Source organism: Manacus vitellinus, unplaced genomic scaffold (assembly GCF_001715985.3).
Source record: "Manacus vitellinus isolate BGI_N305 unplaced genomic scaffold, ASM171598v3 scaffold_7_pilon, whole genome shotgun sequence".
In the NCBI taxonomy this organism is placed as follows: domain Eukaryota; kingdom Metazoa; phylum Chordata; class Aves; order Passeriformes; family Pipridae; genus Manacus; species Manacus vitellinus.
In genome coordinates, this window is record NW_021940813.1 from 23,480,507 (window position 1) to 23,498,943 (window position 18,437).

The 18,437-nt window shown below is 42.9% G+C and overlaps 1 protein-coding gene across 1 annotated transcript; it reads right to left on the reverse strand.

The window, feature by feature from the left end:
• Positions 1–13,459: 13,459 nt before the first annotated feature.
• SOWAHC (sosondowah ankyrin repeat domain family member C) lies at positions 13,460–18,315 on the reverse strand. Its single transcript, XM_018083951.2, is given in 6 exon segments — positions 13,460–17,737; positions 17,740–18,009; positions 18,011–18,062; positions 18,064–18,193; positions 18,196–18,261; positions 18,264–18,315. Coding segments are annotated over 6 exon segments (1,500 nt in total). The 3' UTR covers positions 13,460–16,807.
• Between the last annotated feature and the right edge of the window lie 122 nt (positions 18,316–18,437).

An 18,437-nucleotide genomic window follows, 5' to 3' on the forward strand; every position in this document is an offset into this window, starting at 1 on the left:
TATCCTGCCCCTTGTGAAAACATGGTAGTTAAACATTAATGTGCTTCCTTTGCCAGTGGCACAGGTTCCAGGACAGGGACAAACACAGACAAATGACCACAAAAAAACTTGTGTTTCTCTGACCTTTTACAGATCCAGTGTTACATGCTAGTTTAGAGCTTTGTAGCTCATATTTACCTTACAGTGTTTCTGACTTAGTGATTTTAGGAAATTGTATTGCTGGTGGGGCGAAAGCCCTGTTAGCCATCACAGACTAAATTCTGCTGAGGGAAGGTGCTGCTGTGCCAGTGCCATCACTGCCTTCTTTCTCAGTCTTTCAGGTATTTGCTACTGCCATGTTATTTGGCTGGACACTGGCGCTTCTCTGACCCTTCTCTGAGCCGAGTTACTTCATTAAGATGGCAGAAAACTAACTCCACAAAATAAAACTGAATCCCTGATAGGTCTACAGTAGGGAACCGAAACCATTCACTGGAGGGTCAGATAGCCAGCCAGGAAGGAATTATATGTTGGGGAAGAGCAGTGATTGGGAAAACAAGGGACAGGTCTCCCTCCTTCGGAAACAAGGAGTGTTGGAGCAGGTAGGCTAAGGAGTGTTGGAGCAGGAAGGCTATCTTGTCTAACTGCACCCATACTGCTCATGGCTTGCGTACGGCTGCCAAACCCTGGCAGCACAGCCAGCCCCAGCCCCTGCTCCATCCTCTGCTGACACAGGGCAGTTGAGCCAGGACAGGCTGTAGGAACTGCTGCAAGATTGGTTTCACTGTGCCTCTGAGTTGGGTGAAGTTATGTGGTAATCTAGGAAAGCAGAGGTATGAAAATATGGCCAAGGGAAACAGAGAGGCAGGATTTCCCAGGCTTGTTACAGTAGTCCCACATCCTGCTTTGGTTACTGCATTCCCTCCCCTGTGCTGTTGGGATGAACTGATTTGCTCCAAAACATTCCTGGGAAGTGAAATGAACAACCAAAACAGCACATTTGTTACTGAAAGACTCTCAGCCTTGAGCTATACATGTGCAGCACAAAACAGGGTGTCATAATCTGGTATTGAACATGCCAGGCCAAACATAATGTGGATCAGTCAAGGACATGAGGTCCCAGCCCCACGTGGTCAGGAAGAATGTGACACGGGATTTGTGCTGCCCCTAGGCTGGCTGTAGGAGATGACACGTGATCCAGCATAAAGCTCAAGTGGCACAAACAGATGATGCTAAATCTCCTACAAAAAAACCCCCAACTCTGCCAGTACAACAGATTAGCTGTGAAAACTTGACTCAGCAACAAGAGTTTGGTGTAAGTCAGCACTTTACATTGTGTGGCTGCAGTGCTTTTGACCTAGGAGCCCTAATGCTGGATTTACTGCACGGTGAAATCATGGGCACAGGAAGAGCAAATGACCAAGTGAGGCCAAAGCACTCAGCACCTCAGGAACTGCAGCTGGTAAGACTAATTCTGCAGAAAACTAGAAGATCTGCTGGGTCTGGCAGTGTTCAGAGCTCCAAGCTCCATTGTAAGCACTCGTCAGACCAGATTAACAGCTTGCCAAGTGCAGTATGTACATGAAAAGCTCAAAAGAAGGAATAAAGATAAAGTATCTTTCTGCATTCTGATTGCATCTAATTTGGTGACTGACCATCTGTTTACTTTTTTTAGCCTCTTTTTAAGTCTGTGACATGTATGCTGGTTTTCCAAATCATTTCCAGTTATAAAATTCTTTCAGATAACAATCCCTTTTTACTTCTTTCACATTAGATATTTGTGTATAATGGGTATTGGTGAAATGATTCTTTTTACCATTCATAGTTCTTCAACAATTTTTTAAAAGTGTTCTGTAGTCCAAAATAAGAATGCTGTGCCAGTCGTCTCATGTAAGGAACTCCAGTGCCTATAGTATAGTATACACACTGACATCCAAAGTTGCTGTTCCACATACTTCTCTGCACAAAAGGTCCCTTACAGTAGCAGAGAACAGACCGAGCTCCTGGGGTAGTCTGCTTGAGGCCTGTTCTATAGGAAGGAACTTTATGAAAGAAGGACACCATGCGAGAAAGATATCAGTGTTGTCCTTAACAGATTTTTTAAAAATAACTGCAGGGTTTGCCCTGGGGTGTCAGACTTGCACAGTGACAGGAATTAATGAAAAAATTTAAATAAGCTAAACACTAAATCCACATGGAATGCCATGAGTTTGAATGTCTAAAATTCATCTCCTGAGGATTTCTGGACAAACAAATTCCAGTACTTTTTAACGGACAGTGAGAATACTTTGAAACCAGATCTGAAATGAATACATTTCTAAAGATTCCTCATCTCCTCTCACATCCTTTTACTTTCTGGTTCAGCTTTAGATAACATGCTGGAACTATCATTTCTATAGATCTTGTCACAGGCAGTATATCCTGCCTACTGGCATTCACTCATTATTGAGATGAAGGATCTCAAATATTTCCATTTCTTCTGTCAGAAAGTTAAGAATCTCTGCATAAAATTACCAGCAATGAAAATATGTTCTATGAAAGCAGGTCTTGGTTATGCAAGTTACCTGGAAGGAGGATAATGAAGATAATGGATATTTTGAATTACAAGTAGTTCAGAAAAAAATAAAAGGAAAAAATTATTTTGAGTTGCATCAAACCAGAAACCTTTCAGAAATGGTTGGTAAAATCAAAAGGTTGGAAAAAAACAATTTCAGGATAAACAAAATTTGTGATTTGACCTAAAATGCATCATTTTTTCTGCTTTGAGCATTTTCATTCATATTTAACTTAGCAGAAAGTAAATGTCAAGGAAATACCAAATCAGAAAGCTGAAAAGAAATTAATTTCATTTTGGGAAAGAGCAGACGTGAAACAAACAATTTTTTAAAAAAAGAATTTTATTTTCTTTCTGAATAGACGTGTAGCCCAGCATCAATTCGTGCATGTAAGTTGCTTTCCAAGTGGGAAGAAGAGAGAGCAGGACAGGATGCAAACAGTAATAAGGAAACAGGAGCTGCAGGCCCTGCTGCCCTGGTGAGCATCCTGAGAGGCCCCAGTCCTGGTTTGCTGGCAGAGAAAGTGAATCTGCCTGGGGCTCCAAGCCTGCACTGTGCACAGAAGGAGATGTCTTGAGCCAACAGAAGAAAATCAAAACCTCTTGTTCTGAAACGACTTTAATCTGATGAGGGAGAGACCTCCATGTGGATGTTAAAATAAACAGAAATTCTTACTGATAGCATTTAGATTTCCTGTATATATAGATTTAAGGAATAGCCACTAGAACACTGATTTTTTTGTGACCCTTGCCCTCCCTGTTTGTGAGTGGCAGCTGAGATGCAGCCCTGATTCAGGGCAAATTCCATAGCAACAGAGCCCCTCTCCCTCCCTCCCTCTGGGTCAGCCCTGGATGCACCAGTCTCTTGCCACTAAGAGCAGAAGGACTGAAGGTCTCAAGTCCATGCTCTGAGCAATTCTACTAGGAAAATGTGAGTATTGCCTTGGTATTGGCAGCCCAGGTGCAGCTCTGTTGCTCACCCTTCAATTTCACCCCAAATTTTCAAACTACTTTCTGTTTGATTTTCAATCCATGCTTCAGCTTGCTTCTCCTTTTTGATCTTCCTAAAAGTCCTATTTTCTGTGTTTGCAAAACCATTATCAAACAGCTATTTGCTGCTGCTACTATAGAGAAGGGAGAACACATTTCTGCCAAAAACATATGAGAGATTCTTACTCTTAAGGGCAGGACGTCTCAGCCCTAAAACCTTATCTGCACACGAACTGTACTGCATTGTAATGAGTGTACCATCTTGATGTGGAAGTGCAGATGGAAAGAACCATCTGCAGGGGCACCTTTATAGTGATCTGATGGAAGGTGCGACCATAAGGTGTGTGAAGTGTAAACGAACCTGTAAGGATAAAACCTCATCTTCAAGTTTCAGAGGAAACTTTCCAATGGGAGTATTTTGGCATTATGTCATGATCTGAAAGAGCACATTACTGCAATGTAGTGTTTGTTTGTTTTATGCGTATACTATGTACTTTGTGGATTAAAAAAAAAAGTATTTTGGCATAGGGCAAAGCAAAGACACAATAAGTATAAAACACAGCACAGAAATTCTGATGGCAATCACTCCCTGCAGTAGGAGGCTAGCATTCAGCTAAACTACTCTTCTGGTACAGCAGGTTCTGGCTAGTGAGACTCCATTGTTATTTACAAGCAACATATTTAAGTGATTAGGATATCTTCATTCCATTTTGTTCTGATTTGGCTGGTATCCTTGTACTTATTGCTCTCTGAGCACGCTTAAGGGACCAACCCCTTCATTTACATTTTCAGTTACACAAGAATTTTCTCATCAGGTCACTCTTCTGTGCATTGCCATGTGCCGAGTACTACATTTGGAAGCATTTGATGGTCTCGAGAGAGGCGATGCTTCACTTGTCTTGGGAAGCAGAAGACAAAAGTCCTCACAGGCAGGAAGAGCTGGGCTAGATGGAAAATGCATTAGCATAAGTAAGATAAAAATTTAAGGCACAGAAATTGTAATTGCAAAATACATCTGTGTGAATTCTGGCATTAAGGGAACTCTGAAACCACAAAGAAAATAACTGCCATTAGGCTGGGAATGACAGTAGAACAGGTTTAAACTAAACTACATTATGTGGTGTTTAGGATGCACCAAGAGCATGTGTAAACATTGGGGTGTAGCTGTACAGTACATCTGAGGATTACTAACAGTTTGCCACTGCCAGAAGGGGCAGCCCTGCCATTCTCCATTGGTCCTAGCTTTGCCCCTTCTCTTGAACCATGTCTGTCTCTCATATGAGAACTGGTGAGACAATTCTCACCAGGCAGAAACTGCTCACCTTTTATTTTTGGCAGGGCTATTTTTGGTGAGCCCAGCAATTTCACTTGGTGCTTCATTCCATCAGCTGAGCACCAGAGCCAGGCTTGGAACAGGTTGGGGGCTTTCACCCAGTGTGAGCTGTGCTGGCAGAGGACTGGTACCCCCTTGTTCCAGGGCTCCTATGGCGAGGAGCCCATAGGTTGGCAGAGCTCTGTCATTCATTTTGCAGCACCTGGGAGCTAAAGTACATTAAGTGTGCTCTATGGTTGTGTAACTCAAATGAGTCTGTTTCAGAGGTATAAAAGTCCATAATTTTTCTGAAGGATTCATAATGCTGCATTGTCTGTTTCTCTGTGTAGAGCTGCTGAGGTTAGAGGAAAAAACAATTTGTTTGGGGATGTAGAGTAGTAGTTGGTAGGAATACTCTAAACAGTGTTAGAATGCCTTTGGACTGAGGATTGCTCAAAGTTTGTCTTTTTTCTCCCTTCCCAGTTCCTGTGAATTTACAGCATAAATGTTTTCCATCATGTCAACAAACCAGCCTCAAATCCCAGGGTTTATCTCTTCCAAGAAAACTCAAAAAGATAAATAATGTGAAGACAGCTGAAAGTGTCATTCAGATGCAACCACATCAGTATGGGTTGCTGCTGGCATAGTGCATTTTTTCTGTGTTACTGTTGCGGGTTTTGAGTTGGTATCAGCCTGTTCCCAAAAACACTGCAATGCCAGTTGCATGTGCTGCTGTCCCAACTTGACACTCAATGCTGCTAAACTGCAGTAGAACTGAAGTGCTGAGGAGTGTGCATAGGAAGGGACTTTCTGGAGACTAAGCAAAGCTTTTAAAGAGAACAGCTTAAAACTGCAAATGCATATGGGAGGTCATGATTCTGTAGAAAAGCTTGAGACCTTTAGAACAGCAAAGGAGATTTAGCCACATATCTTTCATTCAATAGTATGAGGAAATCCCCACATCCAGCTTGGAAATTTTTGATATAAATTATTTCATTGCAGACGACAGTCTTCTTGAGCAGTACTAGCTCCAGCTCTGATTCTTTTAAATACCAAATTCATAGAAAATAATGATAGAAAACTAATACAGAAAAACTGTTACACACACTAATATGCTGAAGAATGAAATGCTTTCCATAGTGATTAAAAAAAAAAAGTTCTTGAATTCAAGCCAGCATTTAGGGGCTACAGCAATGTAGAAACCTTGGCAGGATAAGAAGCACTGAGAAGGTTATTGTTGTTATTAATTTTCTGATAAAGCGGGAACCAGTTCTGCTAGAGTTTATCCCAATAATTTAAAAAGGAGCTTTTTAAATACTTCTACTTAGTTCTTTTATTGTTCTCTTAAACTTTTGACTACTTCTGGTTTCATTTTTTTTTGTCAAAACCACAAAAATTTGTTAAGGAGGACTTGGTTAGTTCCATGTAAATTTTCTCTGCTTGCTTTCTGATCATTGTTTCTTTTAAATCTTACATGAGTTCAGAGCTTCAGTTCCCATTCTTTGACAATCCAAGCATGTGAGAACTGGAGTTCAATATAAAACTCAGAGTAAAAACTAAGGAGGTGTTTCTTCTTAAGTTATCTGTTCTATTTTTCAATCAGTGTTCCTTTTTCTTTTTCCTTTCCCATTAATGACTGCCAAATAGTTTGCAAAGAATGCTGCAGATGACCAGTGTTGTGTGCTCCAAACTGATATATTCTTCTGCCCTGGAAGCTCCCCAGTGTGAACAGCATTACCTATTTGTATAGAGTGCCTAAAGGGTTACCCTGTAACATGACATGAGGAAACAAATCTGTAGAATTCTTAGAGTAGGAAAAAGGAGCAGATTTGAAAAGAGATCCAATGAGAATTATTGCAGAATTATATAAAAAATTACTTTAGTTTAGCTAGTCATACAAGATCCATCACCTCCCTCAAAGAACAGACCTGTGATCTTCCCAATAACTTCTGAGAAAATTAGTAAGAACCAAGTTCCTTTTGAGAGAACAAGTAAGAAGGAAGTCCCTTTGTGGCTTTTGGTTTCTAAACATTTCTCACTGTCCAAGTCAAAAGGTTCTTTCATAAAATCCTTGTTCATCTTATCTTGACCCTGAGGTGGAACTAAACTCCCCAAACACCAAAGGCCTCAGACAGATCAGAATTCTTTCCAAAGGCAGTGACAGCTTAGCTTTCAGTTGGGTTATCAGGCTAAAGAGCCTCCCCCTGCACCAAACTGGTTGGTTCCGCTAAGAGGCTGGCAGTAGGATGGGGATGGATCAGGGGGAAACAATGTCCTTCCTGTGGAAGCCCAGATGGGTTTGAAGTATGACATCAAACCACAGTATAGAGTCAAAAACTGTGTTTCCAGGTGCTGATTTGCTACTTCAGAGCTTTGCTGATGGCCAGGATTCTAAAACATCAAACTCTCTTCTACTTTTTACCCCGGAGTAGCAGTTCTTAAGCTTTGAGGCATGGATTATTCTGTGGCAGAGCATAGAGAAGCACCAGGTTATTCACACACAGGTACAGGGCTTGTACATTAATATGGCTCTTTTGAAGTTAATTATCAGAATGTAACGAAAGAAATAAAAGTTGGGTGGAGTAATTTCTTGCAGTTAGTCCATAATCTGTGGACAAACAACTGGTCTGCAATGCCATAATTTGCTGTGACGTGGCTTGTGGCATGCAAATCATGGACAACTCTGGCTCTCTATTGAGTAATTACCATAACAATTTATGTTGGCTTACAAGTACTTACCCTCAGAAAGTCCTTGTTCCCTCCTTTGACTTTAGAAAGATTAAAAAGAGTAACTGGTATAGTAATTTAATTTCTTGATGACCATATTAATCCTGTAGATCCTGCTCAATCAAGACGCTGATATTGCTGCTGATTAAATACAATTTGGCAGACACACGCCTACACCAAATTTATTCCTGCACTTGACATGAACAAAGTGTAGCTAAGCTTAAACATAAGGAAATTCTAGTTAATCACAGCCCTGGAATGAAATGGAAGCTACGTACATAAATTAGTGTAATACAGAGCAATTCTCAGAAAAAATACCCTAAGATTTTATTATTATCTCCCTGTGAGACTGAAATTTGTAATTTGTACTATAATTCCATCAGCTGTCTTTTCTGCTTCTGTGCACAATCAGATATAACATCACTATGTCATTAAAGAAACAATTATTCTAACAACAGACTAATAAATGCCTTCTGTTAGATGCAGGATTTAGCCAACAAACATAAATAGACCTTTTACATCAATACCAGAGAAGATTAACAGTGAAATTTTCATGTCACCCACTCATTCATGAATTGCCACATTGTCACTGCAAGCCACAGGGTGGAGGAAACAAAAGGGAGACAACCAGCAAATGCAAAGTTATCATTCGTGGGAGTGAAGAAACTGTGACTATTTAAAGATGCTAGTCAAAAACTCTAAAATTAGCAAATGTTTGAATACCACATAAATTCCATATTTAAGATTGTAGGACTGAATATTTAATAAAAATTTGGTTGAACAAATTTTTTTTGGGGGGGGGATACGGTGCTTCCTACTTTTTTACAGTCTTCCTGTGTCCAATGCTTGGACAACTCATACAGCATTTGTGTGCCTCATATTTTCTCAGGCTTATAATTTTTAGGATATATTTTACAGGAGTATTTCCCATTCCTACATATGGATTGTAAGCAATTTAGTAGTGTCTGTAGAGAATCTACAGATGTTCTGTATGGGTAGGGTAGTACTGCTGTTACAATGAAACATGGGAACCTGAGGATCCTATAATAACAATTATCTTCTTTGTCCTCACACTCCCCAAATCAAAAACCAGATTATAGCAAGCAGCAGGGTTAATCTGATTTTTAACTGGTGTATAGTTAAAATTACACTGCAAAATTAAACAAAATTTCAAATGCCGATTTTTTAACAGAGCGTTTTTTCCTGCCATTATTTCATAGATATTGGTGTAGTTTTCTGTAGCAGTCATCATTATGGTAGTCAGCTATCAAGCCCAGGATATAAATGCAAGTTGTCAGCTAAAGCCTTGAAGCCAGTGTTGCAGTCACACACTGATTTTCACATATATTCATCAACTAGGTTGGGCTTAAGTTCTTCCTAGGAATATTTCACCAGTTAAGCTTGAATTCAATTGTGTTGTTTAAACTAAATTTTAAGGATATAGGTTTGCAAATTTAGGCTAAAAATATCCCATGAGTCAATCAAATGAGTTGACTGGCTCCCAGGAAAGTCATAGTGAGATGTGAGGGAAAAGTAGGAAAACATCTAGCCAAAAGCTAACATTCCTTTTCTTTTTTGCACGTGGGTACATACATACACACATACATGATTCCTGCCTGGCTGCCACTGTTTGAGTAGGTTGCAAAGATTCTAGGGACAGTGGGTGAGGAGCTACAGCCTTTCTTGTATTTGGACAATATTATGGGATACTGACTGTGCAATGTCATCAGCACAAGTTTTGACCAGGCACCAGGAAAGGACCCCTGAAGAGCACCTTTGTGGAATGTGGAACAGTAAAATCATTCTGTGATTACAAAGAAAGGAGCTGTTGCCCTGTACCAATTAGTCACTGTTTGCTGGCATGTCTGAGATGGTTTACTTTTTTTCCCCCTTCTTCTTACATCAGGCATTCAGTTTGAAGGGTGTGTAGGGAAGTGAACTTAGATTAGTCATATGCAAAGTTACAATATTCTACTTTTAATAGGATGTGAGGCAAAGTTTTCCAGAAATTGGATTCATCTACACAGGGATCACAGGGCACTCACCAACAAAAGAGGATGAAGTGGGCATTCAGGTTAGTCAGAACTCCCATTTAGGACTCATTGTAAAAGATAATAGTTTTGACATGGCTAGTGGAATAATAATTGGAAATCCTATGAACTATGTTTAGTGTTTCTTATCCACCAGTGTTGCCTTTAAGGTACACAACACTAAACTCATGGAAGAGAAATTGCGGTCTTTTCCCACATTTGCCCACCAACTTTAAGTTTTCTTGTGTCTTATTATAATTAAAATGCTATATGTGGAGACCTCCATCATCATCACAATTTTTGTTTTTCTCATTCCTGAAGTTTAAAGTAGAAAAGGAAAGCTTATGTTTAGTTTTTCCATTTAATTCTTAATAAAGAGATTTCTTTATTTGAAGCATCCCCATTTTCTGAGCTGCATTCCTTTAATTATAGTCTCCTAAACTGTCACGGTCATTTCTGTAAGATAGTATGCCATGGGTAACAAGGAAGAGAAATAGCAACTATAGATGTCCTTAAACATTCAAGTGTTACAAACATGTTTTCTGGTACTTTGATGCTTTATGTCACGCAGGTTTTGTGTCCAGTGAACAGAGATATCTTTATAGCCTGCACAGTCCATTTTGTCTTTCTGTATTTAAAGTAGTAAAAGGGACAGCACCTGTTTAGTATTAAATGTCTCAAGGGACTTCTGTGCCCCAACATATATCGAGGGCATCTTTTTGAAAAGAAAAAACCCCCTACACTTCCAGAATAGCCACCACTCCACCCAAACAACCATCACCACATCCAGCTTCCAAAAGAGATATCCATTATTTATGCCCATCCTACTACCAGTTTCTCGGGCATTCTTAAGGAACTGCAAAGTGAAATAACTAGGAGAGCTCAACAGCCAGCCAGCAGGCGGCCTCTGGCTGCAGGGGAAGAATACTGAGGAAATGCCCAGTGCTTCAGCTAAAATTAGGCCTTAGCTCTACATACAGCCCAAGCTACTGAATTAATTCTAGTGGTTAGTAGCATTTAAGATTAGGTTTATAAAATCTCTCTTCATGGACAAGGATTGATGCAAGGATACGTTCTGCAGATTATCTGCTTTAGACTGACAGCAGTAAGCTTCAATCACTTACCTGCACTGACACAGAGCCACCCATGGATATGGATCATTTACTTCCGTCACCTCTCGCCAGTACCACAGGTTTGCCAAATGACTCAGTGAAATAAGGGCACATTAAAAGAGATTAATATGGCTTGGTAACTCCTTCTCATGCTCCCCAGTAACCTATGGGAGGAGACAGTTTACCGCTGTCTACACAGAAGGGTAGGTGCACCTAAGTGTACTAGAATGCTTCATTTGGCATGCCTGATCTAGCTGGAAGAACACAGAATGCTTTTGCACCTTGACCTGAGTATTACCTGCTCTAAGGGCAACTCTTTCACATGCCAGTAGCAGCTTAACTCCTGGTAAAAGTCTCAGAATATAGTTTCTTCAGGTTTTACCACAGAAGATGAAATACCTCACCTCTAACACAGTTTTATTAAAACCAAACACAAAACCTGCTAGGTTGCCTCCATTTTCCAATAACGCGTGTGTCAGAGACTGAAATGGTTGATGATTTATGCATTCTAGGAGACTCTTGCAGGCTTTAGACTGTTGCATTATACCTCTGATGGGCAATTGAAGGTGTCAAGCCCTGAAAAGGCAGGACCTCTGATGGCCCATAAAAGCCCATCCCCCCCTCTGCCAATCTAAAAAAAAAAAAAGTGGGAACCAGGCCAGACACAGAAACTCTGTGCAGGGCCCAGGGAGAGTTTGGAGGCTCGAGGCCTGGCCCATGACACTGACCATGGATATAACAACTCATAACTTCTTGGAGTGTGGGGGCTTCTCTCCTTCACCCCCAGCAGATCAAGGCCACCACTTGAACTAACAGACATGGAAGCGGCAACTACCAAGTGTCATCGCTGGACCCCGTGGGCGGTGACTATATACTTTTTTTTCCACTGTTATCTTTTCTTTTTCCTTACTCTCCCTTACTCTTATCCTGTCTTTCTCCCCCATGTATTTTCTCCTCCCCCCAAAGGTTATCTCTATGCCACGTTGTTATATGACAACACCCAAAATGCTAGCATACCAGTTGATACCTGTTGATACAAAATTGTTAAAATAAACCTTACCAATATATGTTTTCAGACACCGATTATTCAATGTGTCGTTTCATTCTAATCCACCCCAAGGTAATTATTGATACACCCCCCTCCCCTTTTCCTGGGGTGGGTCGTAACAGTGTGTGTATTAGGACACACCAGTACTAGATTTGGCCAAACTGAAAAATCATAGAAGATAAATTCTGAAACAGCTGCAAAACAATGTTTCATTATAACAAAGCTGGAAATTCAAAATCGTATGTTCCATCTTTTTCTGTCAAACTGTACACTGTTTTAACACAAACTGAAAAGCTAATCCCTCTCTCAAACTCTAATTTTAATCTCAGACTTCTTCCTTCTCCCTTCTCCCCACACTGAGTAGAGGATATGAAAAAATTACAGTATGTACCTTTTTTTTAAAATTCTTCAATGTCAACAGGGAAACAAAATGCATGACTAAAATACTTTTTTCTGGGTAAAGTCTCTGAAGTTTAATTTATTGCCTTCAGGTTCATATGCATTCCATACAAGGTAAGGCATATTAAATCAGGACTGTAATCCCCTTAGTCCTCCTTTCTAGCTAATGGAAAAATAAGTCAGCAATGCAATGCTGAAGGGCTTCTCTTCCAGTGAGAAGCCTGAAGTTAAGTGGGTTCATTCTGATGTACCAGGACTCTCCTGCAACAGCTGTAGCTACACTCAACACAAGAGTTGTTTGCGCTTTTGCAAACAGTACTAGTCACACTAAGAAATGTTGGTAAGAGGGCCAACTAAAATACTTAGCATCAGGCATGAATTTACATTAGAGCTCTCAACAAGTCATCTCTCTCAACTATTACTCTGTAGAAGGGAAATATGTTTAGATACAATTTTCTAAACTATCAAGCCATTGCACGATCAGCAAGGTTCACGTAGATTGCTCTCCTACCAAGTCCTCCATCGCTCCCATAACCTCAAGATGCTTCCTGCATTCCTCTACTCTCCCCTAAGTTTCCAAGAACACTTCCCCCTCCCTTTTACTCTCACTTGTGTCACCATACTACTGATTTGGGGTTGCTTGGTTTGGAGCTGAATGCATCCTGATCCACCAGCACGGTAACAGCTAAGACTTCTTTCAGTCTAAGCACAAATCTGGATGTCTGTTGGAGGAGTTACTGGCTGCACAAGGTTTACTAGTTTTAAAATATCTTTTGGTAAGGTGGCAGCTTCTAAGAATTTTTAGATATACCAAGATTCCACAGTCTAGCTTGGTAATGAAATGAAACTTCCCTTTAGAGAAACCACCAGCTGTACTTAAGACATATTCCAAAATACCTTAATCCTAAACCTTTTTTAATGAGGTATTAACCTTTACACAGTGACCAAAACTAGTATTAGTCTTTCCAGGGTCAGAGATATTAACCTGCACAGAAGTAGGGTCAGGATACTATTTTCAGTTAAGCAATGCCACTCTGCCAGGCCCTTATTTAGACATACTTGTCCACAACAAAAATTGTTGTGTCTTCATTTACTTTGACCTGAGTTATTAGAGAGTAACTGCCAAAAAAAAATGTTACTTCTTGCAAACGACTAAACTGTATTTTTTTTATGTCTTACTCTTTGAGTGCTAGATGACATCAGACATCTTGATGATTAAAAAACCCAACACAAAACAGTACACAGTTTTAATAGCCAATATGCACATAGCACCTAAGTATGTAGCATACAGGAGCTGAGTCAAGCATAAACAGTTCATGGGCTCTTTTATTTTGTAAAACCAAAGCTTACAGATTCTTAACTCATAATCATTCAGAGAGACACCCATAAAAAGTGTATTAATAAAAACTGACTTCCAGGCCTCTAATTTTTTTCAAACATATGGTTCAACAAAAGATACCAAATGTTTACATTACAGTCTTGCCACCTTACACACATCATAAAAATTGAACACATCCAGTAACTTCAGACGTACCATTTAAAACATACCAGTAAGTGCTCCAGTTTTCTGTACCATACAACTTTATTTCAAATTCACATCTTTCTAGGCAATGTATCCAAAATATTTGACTCAAGCGTACGTTTAGACTGTAAATATCTTGTAACAGAGTCTTTCCCATCTCAAAAAACCCCATTAAATTTTAGCTCATGTTATAAAAAGTAACCCTGTGGAATGTGACAAGTCATAATTGTGAAATCAAAGTGCTTTAGTTCCATAGCGCAGACAGACACAAGTAGTTATCTAGTGATTCCTCAGTATATCTCAAACACCAAGAGATGTTTGCTCTGTTGCACCCCACCTTGCAAAGACCTTTGGACCATTGTGGTGAAATTTCATTAATTGACAGGTGAACAGTATCAGTGGACCAACAATTTCACTTTGATACATCAAGTAATGAGTTATAAATGAGGCATCTTTTTCCTATTTTTCAAGTTCCCTTAATAATTACCAAAGTTCTACTGTATTATGCAAGATTATGTTCCAGTTAAGTCTCCTCAAGTCCAAGGTGTGCTATATTCAAAACCCTCAAATTATTCCCCCAGAACCCAACATCTATCTAAAACTCATTATTTTTGTGCAATTCTTTGCTATTTCCATGTGAAGAGATAAACACTTCACCCAACAGCTTGTATGAAACAACTATAAACTCTCAAAGCAGAAAAGCTACTTTATAAGGTCTGGACATTGGTAGTTGCATGGAATATGTTCTCAATTGAGCTCACGTTGCAAGCATTCAGTCAGAAAACTTCCTTCCTAAAGAAGTCTAAAAAGTGATTTATCTTCCAGAGAGAAGGAAGTTTAAGACTTAGGCATTTAATTTTCTTTTCTGTTGCAACAGAATTAGCTCTATGCTATAATTTGTATGATTGGTCCCTCCCTCTATTTCAGACACCCCATTTTTATAGAGGTGTACAGCTTAAATGGGAAGGGCCAAGGGAAAATTTTTGGTCCCATCCCACAGATCCACAGATGTAAAGAAAAAGTGCTTTGCAAGACTGATTTTATCCCTCACATTTGTGGCAACCAACCCAAAAAGAAGGCACATGAAATCTATATCAATATAGCTTATAAGTTATAAACTAAAGTTGAACCTCTGTATAATTTCTAGTCTTTTTGCACAAAAGTAATGACCAGCACCTACCCAGAGATTTAATTTTTTTAAATGTAACTTTTCCCAGAAATAGCTAAAGTGTCGCTTGCATGCCTCTGCAAACACTGTCATTTATTAGCTTTGACACAAAGTGCAGAAACTGGTAATTTATCTGCATGGGAAGTCTAAAGCCAATGCATTGGCAGAACTTCCTTCCTCTGTTGCTACAAGAAATCTAAGCCACCAGCAAGAACCACAGACAGCTGTTACCTTGAAAGTGCACAACTCCCAGCAGCAGCTCCCCTGTGAGGTGTTCTCTAGCTTGTGGCATGCATTTAATCAGTGTCTCAAATTTGGATTTTAACGTGTCAAAGCCTATCTACTTTTGGTTAACTATTGGCCAGATGCACATGCATTCTAGGAAGCCAACTCGGATTGCGCTTTGACAAATGTTGCATTGAAACAGGCCAAACCTTAGCAACTGAACACAGATGAGCTGCTACCTTGAGCAGCATTCAGGATCCAGGGTCAGCTCAATACCTCAATTCTTAAGGAAAGTTGAATATGGATACAAATCTGCCTGCTAGATTTCACTGGAATTGCTATCTTTAAAGCAGAGAAACAACATTCCAGGTTTCCGAAAGGTTTAGCAGACGGATAGGCTCATCAATCAGATTAAGACTTACTACGTTGTTAAACAACAGTTCAAAGCCTTGGCTATCACTTCTCTAGACATACAGGCTTAAAAGAACTCAAAAACCATTGCCATCACTTAACTAGATTATGATATGCAGTTATACTGCTTCACTCAGAATGATAAACAAGGATAGAGTTTCAGAATTCTAGTTTTTCACTCCATGTGTGAATTCACACACCTTCCTTTTCTTTCCCCCTCTTTTTTATTTTTCTCTCCATTTCTGCACAAAGTCAGTTGAAGGAACTGGCACACAAGTTGCTAGTGAATGCAGACCTGTACAGGACCATATTAGAGTTTCATGAAGATTTCATGCAATGGTGTCTTGCTCTTTTATTCTAAAAGAGAACAACTTTCACAGGTAACACATACAACACAATTTTCTGATTTTAAATGTAGTGAGTTACACAAAGAATATTAAGAGGAATTGACCAGACTTAATAACTGGAACTGCGCTAGGTCTGGCACTTGAGAATTCACAGTGATTAAAATAAAATTGCTTTGCCTAAGACAAAACATAAGATACCAAATATATAAAAACTCTTTGCTTCTATTATCTTGAATTAGTATTCCAACAGCAATAAGCAAGCTCAGTAGTACCTCAGACAACAGAGACTTCTGCACATGGTTAACTTTATTCATTGTTTGCAGTGCAATTTTTTTTTAAAATATATTCATGATGTCAAATCAGGCAATTTTCAATGCATAAAGTCAACAGGTTCAAGTCTTTGATGGCTCAAAGCTTGGGTTCTGACAGGAAACCACTCTCTACCATCTCATTTTGGGTACCCAACTGCACACTGTGCCAGGTGGTATTGCTGTTAAATAGAAACTTAAGGTATACTTGCATATTACTGAGGTGTTCTGACACAGCAAGTTGTTTGCCAGTAGTTTATAGTACCAGGTGATAATACAAGAGTAAAGCATTTGCCCTTTTCTTTCCCCCTCGACTCGCTAATCCTAGTAGATCCACTAACACCGGTTTATGATACTGAAGCCTGCTTTTAGAGAGAAAGGAGCACAGCTTTTAAACACCCCAGCGTTACTAAGCCCATCTGCTGGCTCTTATTTCAGCACCGAGGACCCGGCCAAAGCAGCTGCTCTTGGGAGCTGTGAGCTCCCAGAGCCCTGCTGACCCACTGGGCTCACTGACACCACTGAACTGAGAGTTAAAGCAAGATACTCAGAACCCATTTGGCTGGAATCCACGAGTGTAGATGAGCACCCACTAGGACCTGCCTCACCTTCTGTGCTACACCTTAGGGCACTTTGGTCCATGCACCCACCTCCCAGACCTCCTGCTCCACAGCCTTATCCAAAAACATTGGACTTTGGCCTGAGCTTGAACGATGTTTTGAGGGATTTCTCCTCATGCTCTTCTTCCTCGGTGTCACCACGAAAGGAGGGCGTGTTGTGGATGATCTGAGTCCTGAAGCGGATCTTATTAAGCCGAGGCTTCATTCGTCCACTGCCGGAGGCTTTCCTGGTCATCTCCTTGCCCTTGCCCGGCACTGCTGCCCCGTCGGTGCCCTCAGCTTCCTCCCCAGTGCTGTGATGGTGGTGGGAGAGCCGGTAGCTCATGAGGTTGGACGGCAACACCTTGGACAGCCTCCAGCGCCCGCTCCCATTGCCAGCATTCCCTTCCTCCTCCTCCTCCTCCTCCAGGGCCCCCACGAGGCTCCGCATGTCCCCCGAGGTGCTGTGGTGCAGGTACTGCGCAGCCTTGCGCCCGCTGTAGTCGCGGATGTCCACGTCGGCGTCGTAGGCACCCACGAGCAGCTTCACCACCTCGGCGTGGCCGTGCATGGCGGCGATGTGCAGCGCCGTGTGCCCGCCGCTCGTCCGGGCGTTGATGTCCACGGGCAGCCGTGCGCTGGGCGAAGTTGACCAGCGTGCCAGCAGCTCCTGCCGCCCGTGCTTGGCGGCCCAGTGCAGCACCGTGAAGCCGGTGATGAAGTCCCGCTTGCAGAGCAGCGCCGGCTCGCAGCTCAGCAGCCCCTCCAGGCTCTCCCACCGCCCGTCCGAGGCCGACAGCATCCAGGCGTGCTCCAGGGGGTCCAGGGCCACGGCGCCGGTGGTGCTCCCCTCGTCCTCGGCGGAGGACGCCACCGAGGCGCTGTCCGAGTCGCGGCCGCGGCCCCCGCCGGGGAGGGCGCCGCGCTTCAGCTGGGAGCCGCCCCGCGCCGCCTCCCGCAGGCTCCGGCGGCCGCCGCTCTGCGCCACCGCCCCGGGGCACCCTCGGCCGCCGCCGCCGCCTCCTCTGCTGGTGGGGGGGCTGCCCTGGGCCCTCCGCTAACCGCGCTCTCCTCGCCACCGCCTCCACTGCGTCCGGGCCGCGGCCCCCGGCGGGAGCCCCTCCGCTGGCCCCCGGCCGCGCCGTGCTCGCCGGGGCGGCTCTCCTCGCGCCCCGCGGGCTGCGGGCGGCTGCCGGCATCCTCGCCCGCTGCCGGCGGCGGCGGCGCCTCCTCAGCGCCCGCCCGCGGCGAGGGCGGCTGGCTCGACCGCTCCGCGCTGGTTTCTCACCGCCGCCGGCGGCTCCTGCCTCCCGGGGTCGCGGGGGCGGCGGTGGGGGCTCCGGGGCGCAGTACCGGCGGCGGAGGTGCACGTACTTGACTCCGGTGCCGGGCTCTTGGCGCACAGTGGCCACGGGCGTTGACCAGCCTTCCTTGAAACGGTGCCGGGCGGCGGCGCGGCGGCGGGCTCCGCGGGGCTCAGCCAGTCCCGGAAATGCTCCAGCAGCTCCGCGTTGCGCGCCCGCCCGCCCGCGCCGCCAGGAACCGCACCACTGATCCTGCTTGCAGCTCCGCCGGCTCCGCCATCGCCGCCGCTACCCCATCGCGCCGCCGCCGCTCCTCCTGCTGCTGCCGATGCCGGTGGTGGCGCCGGGCGCGGCAGAGCCGTCGCTGCCCTCGCCCCTCCTCCCGGCGGCTGCCATGCCCGG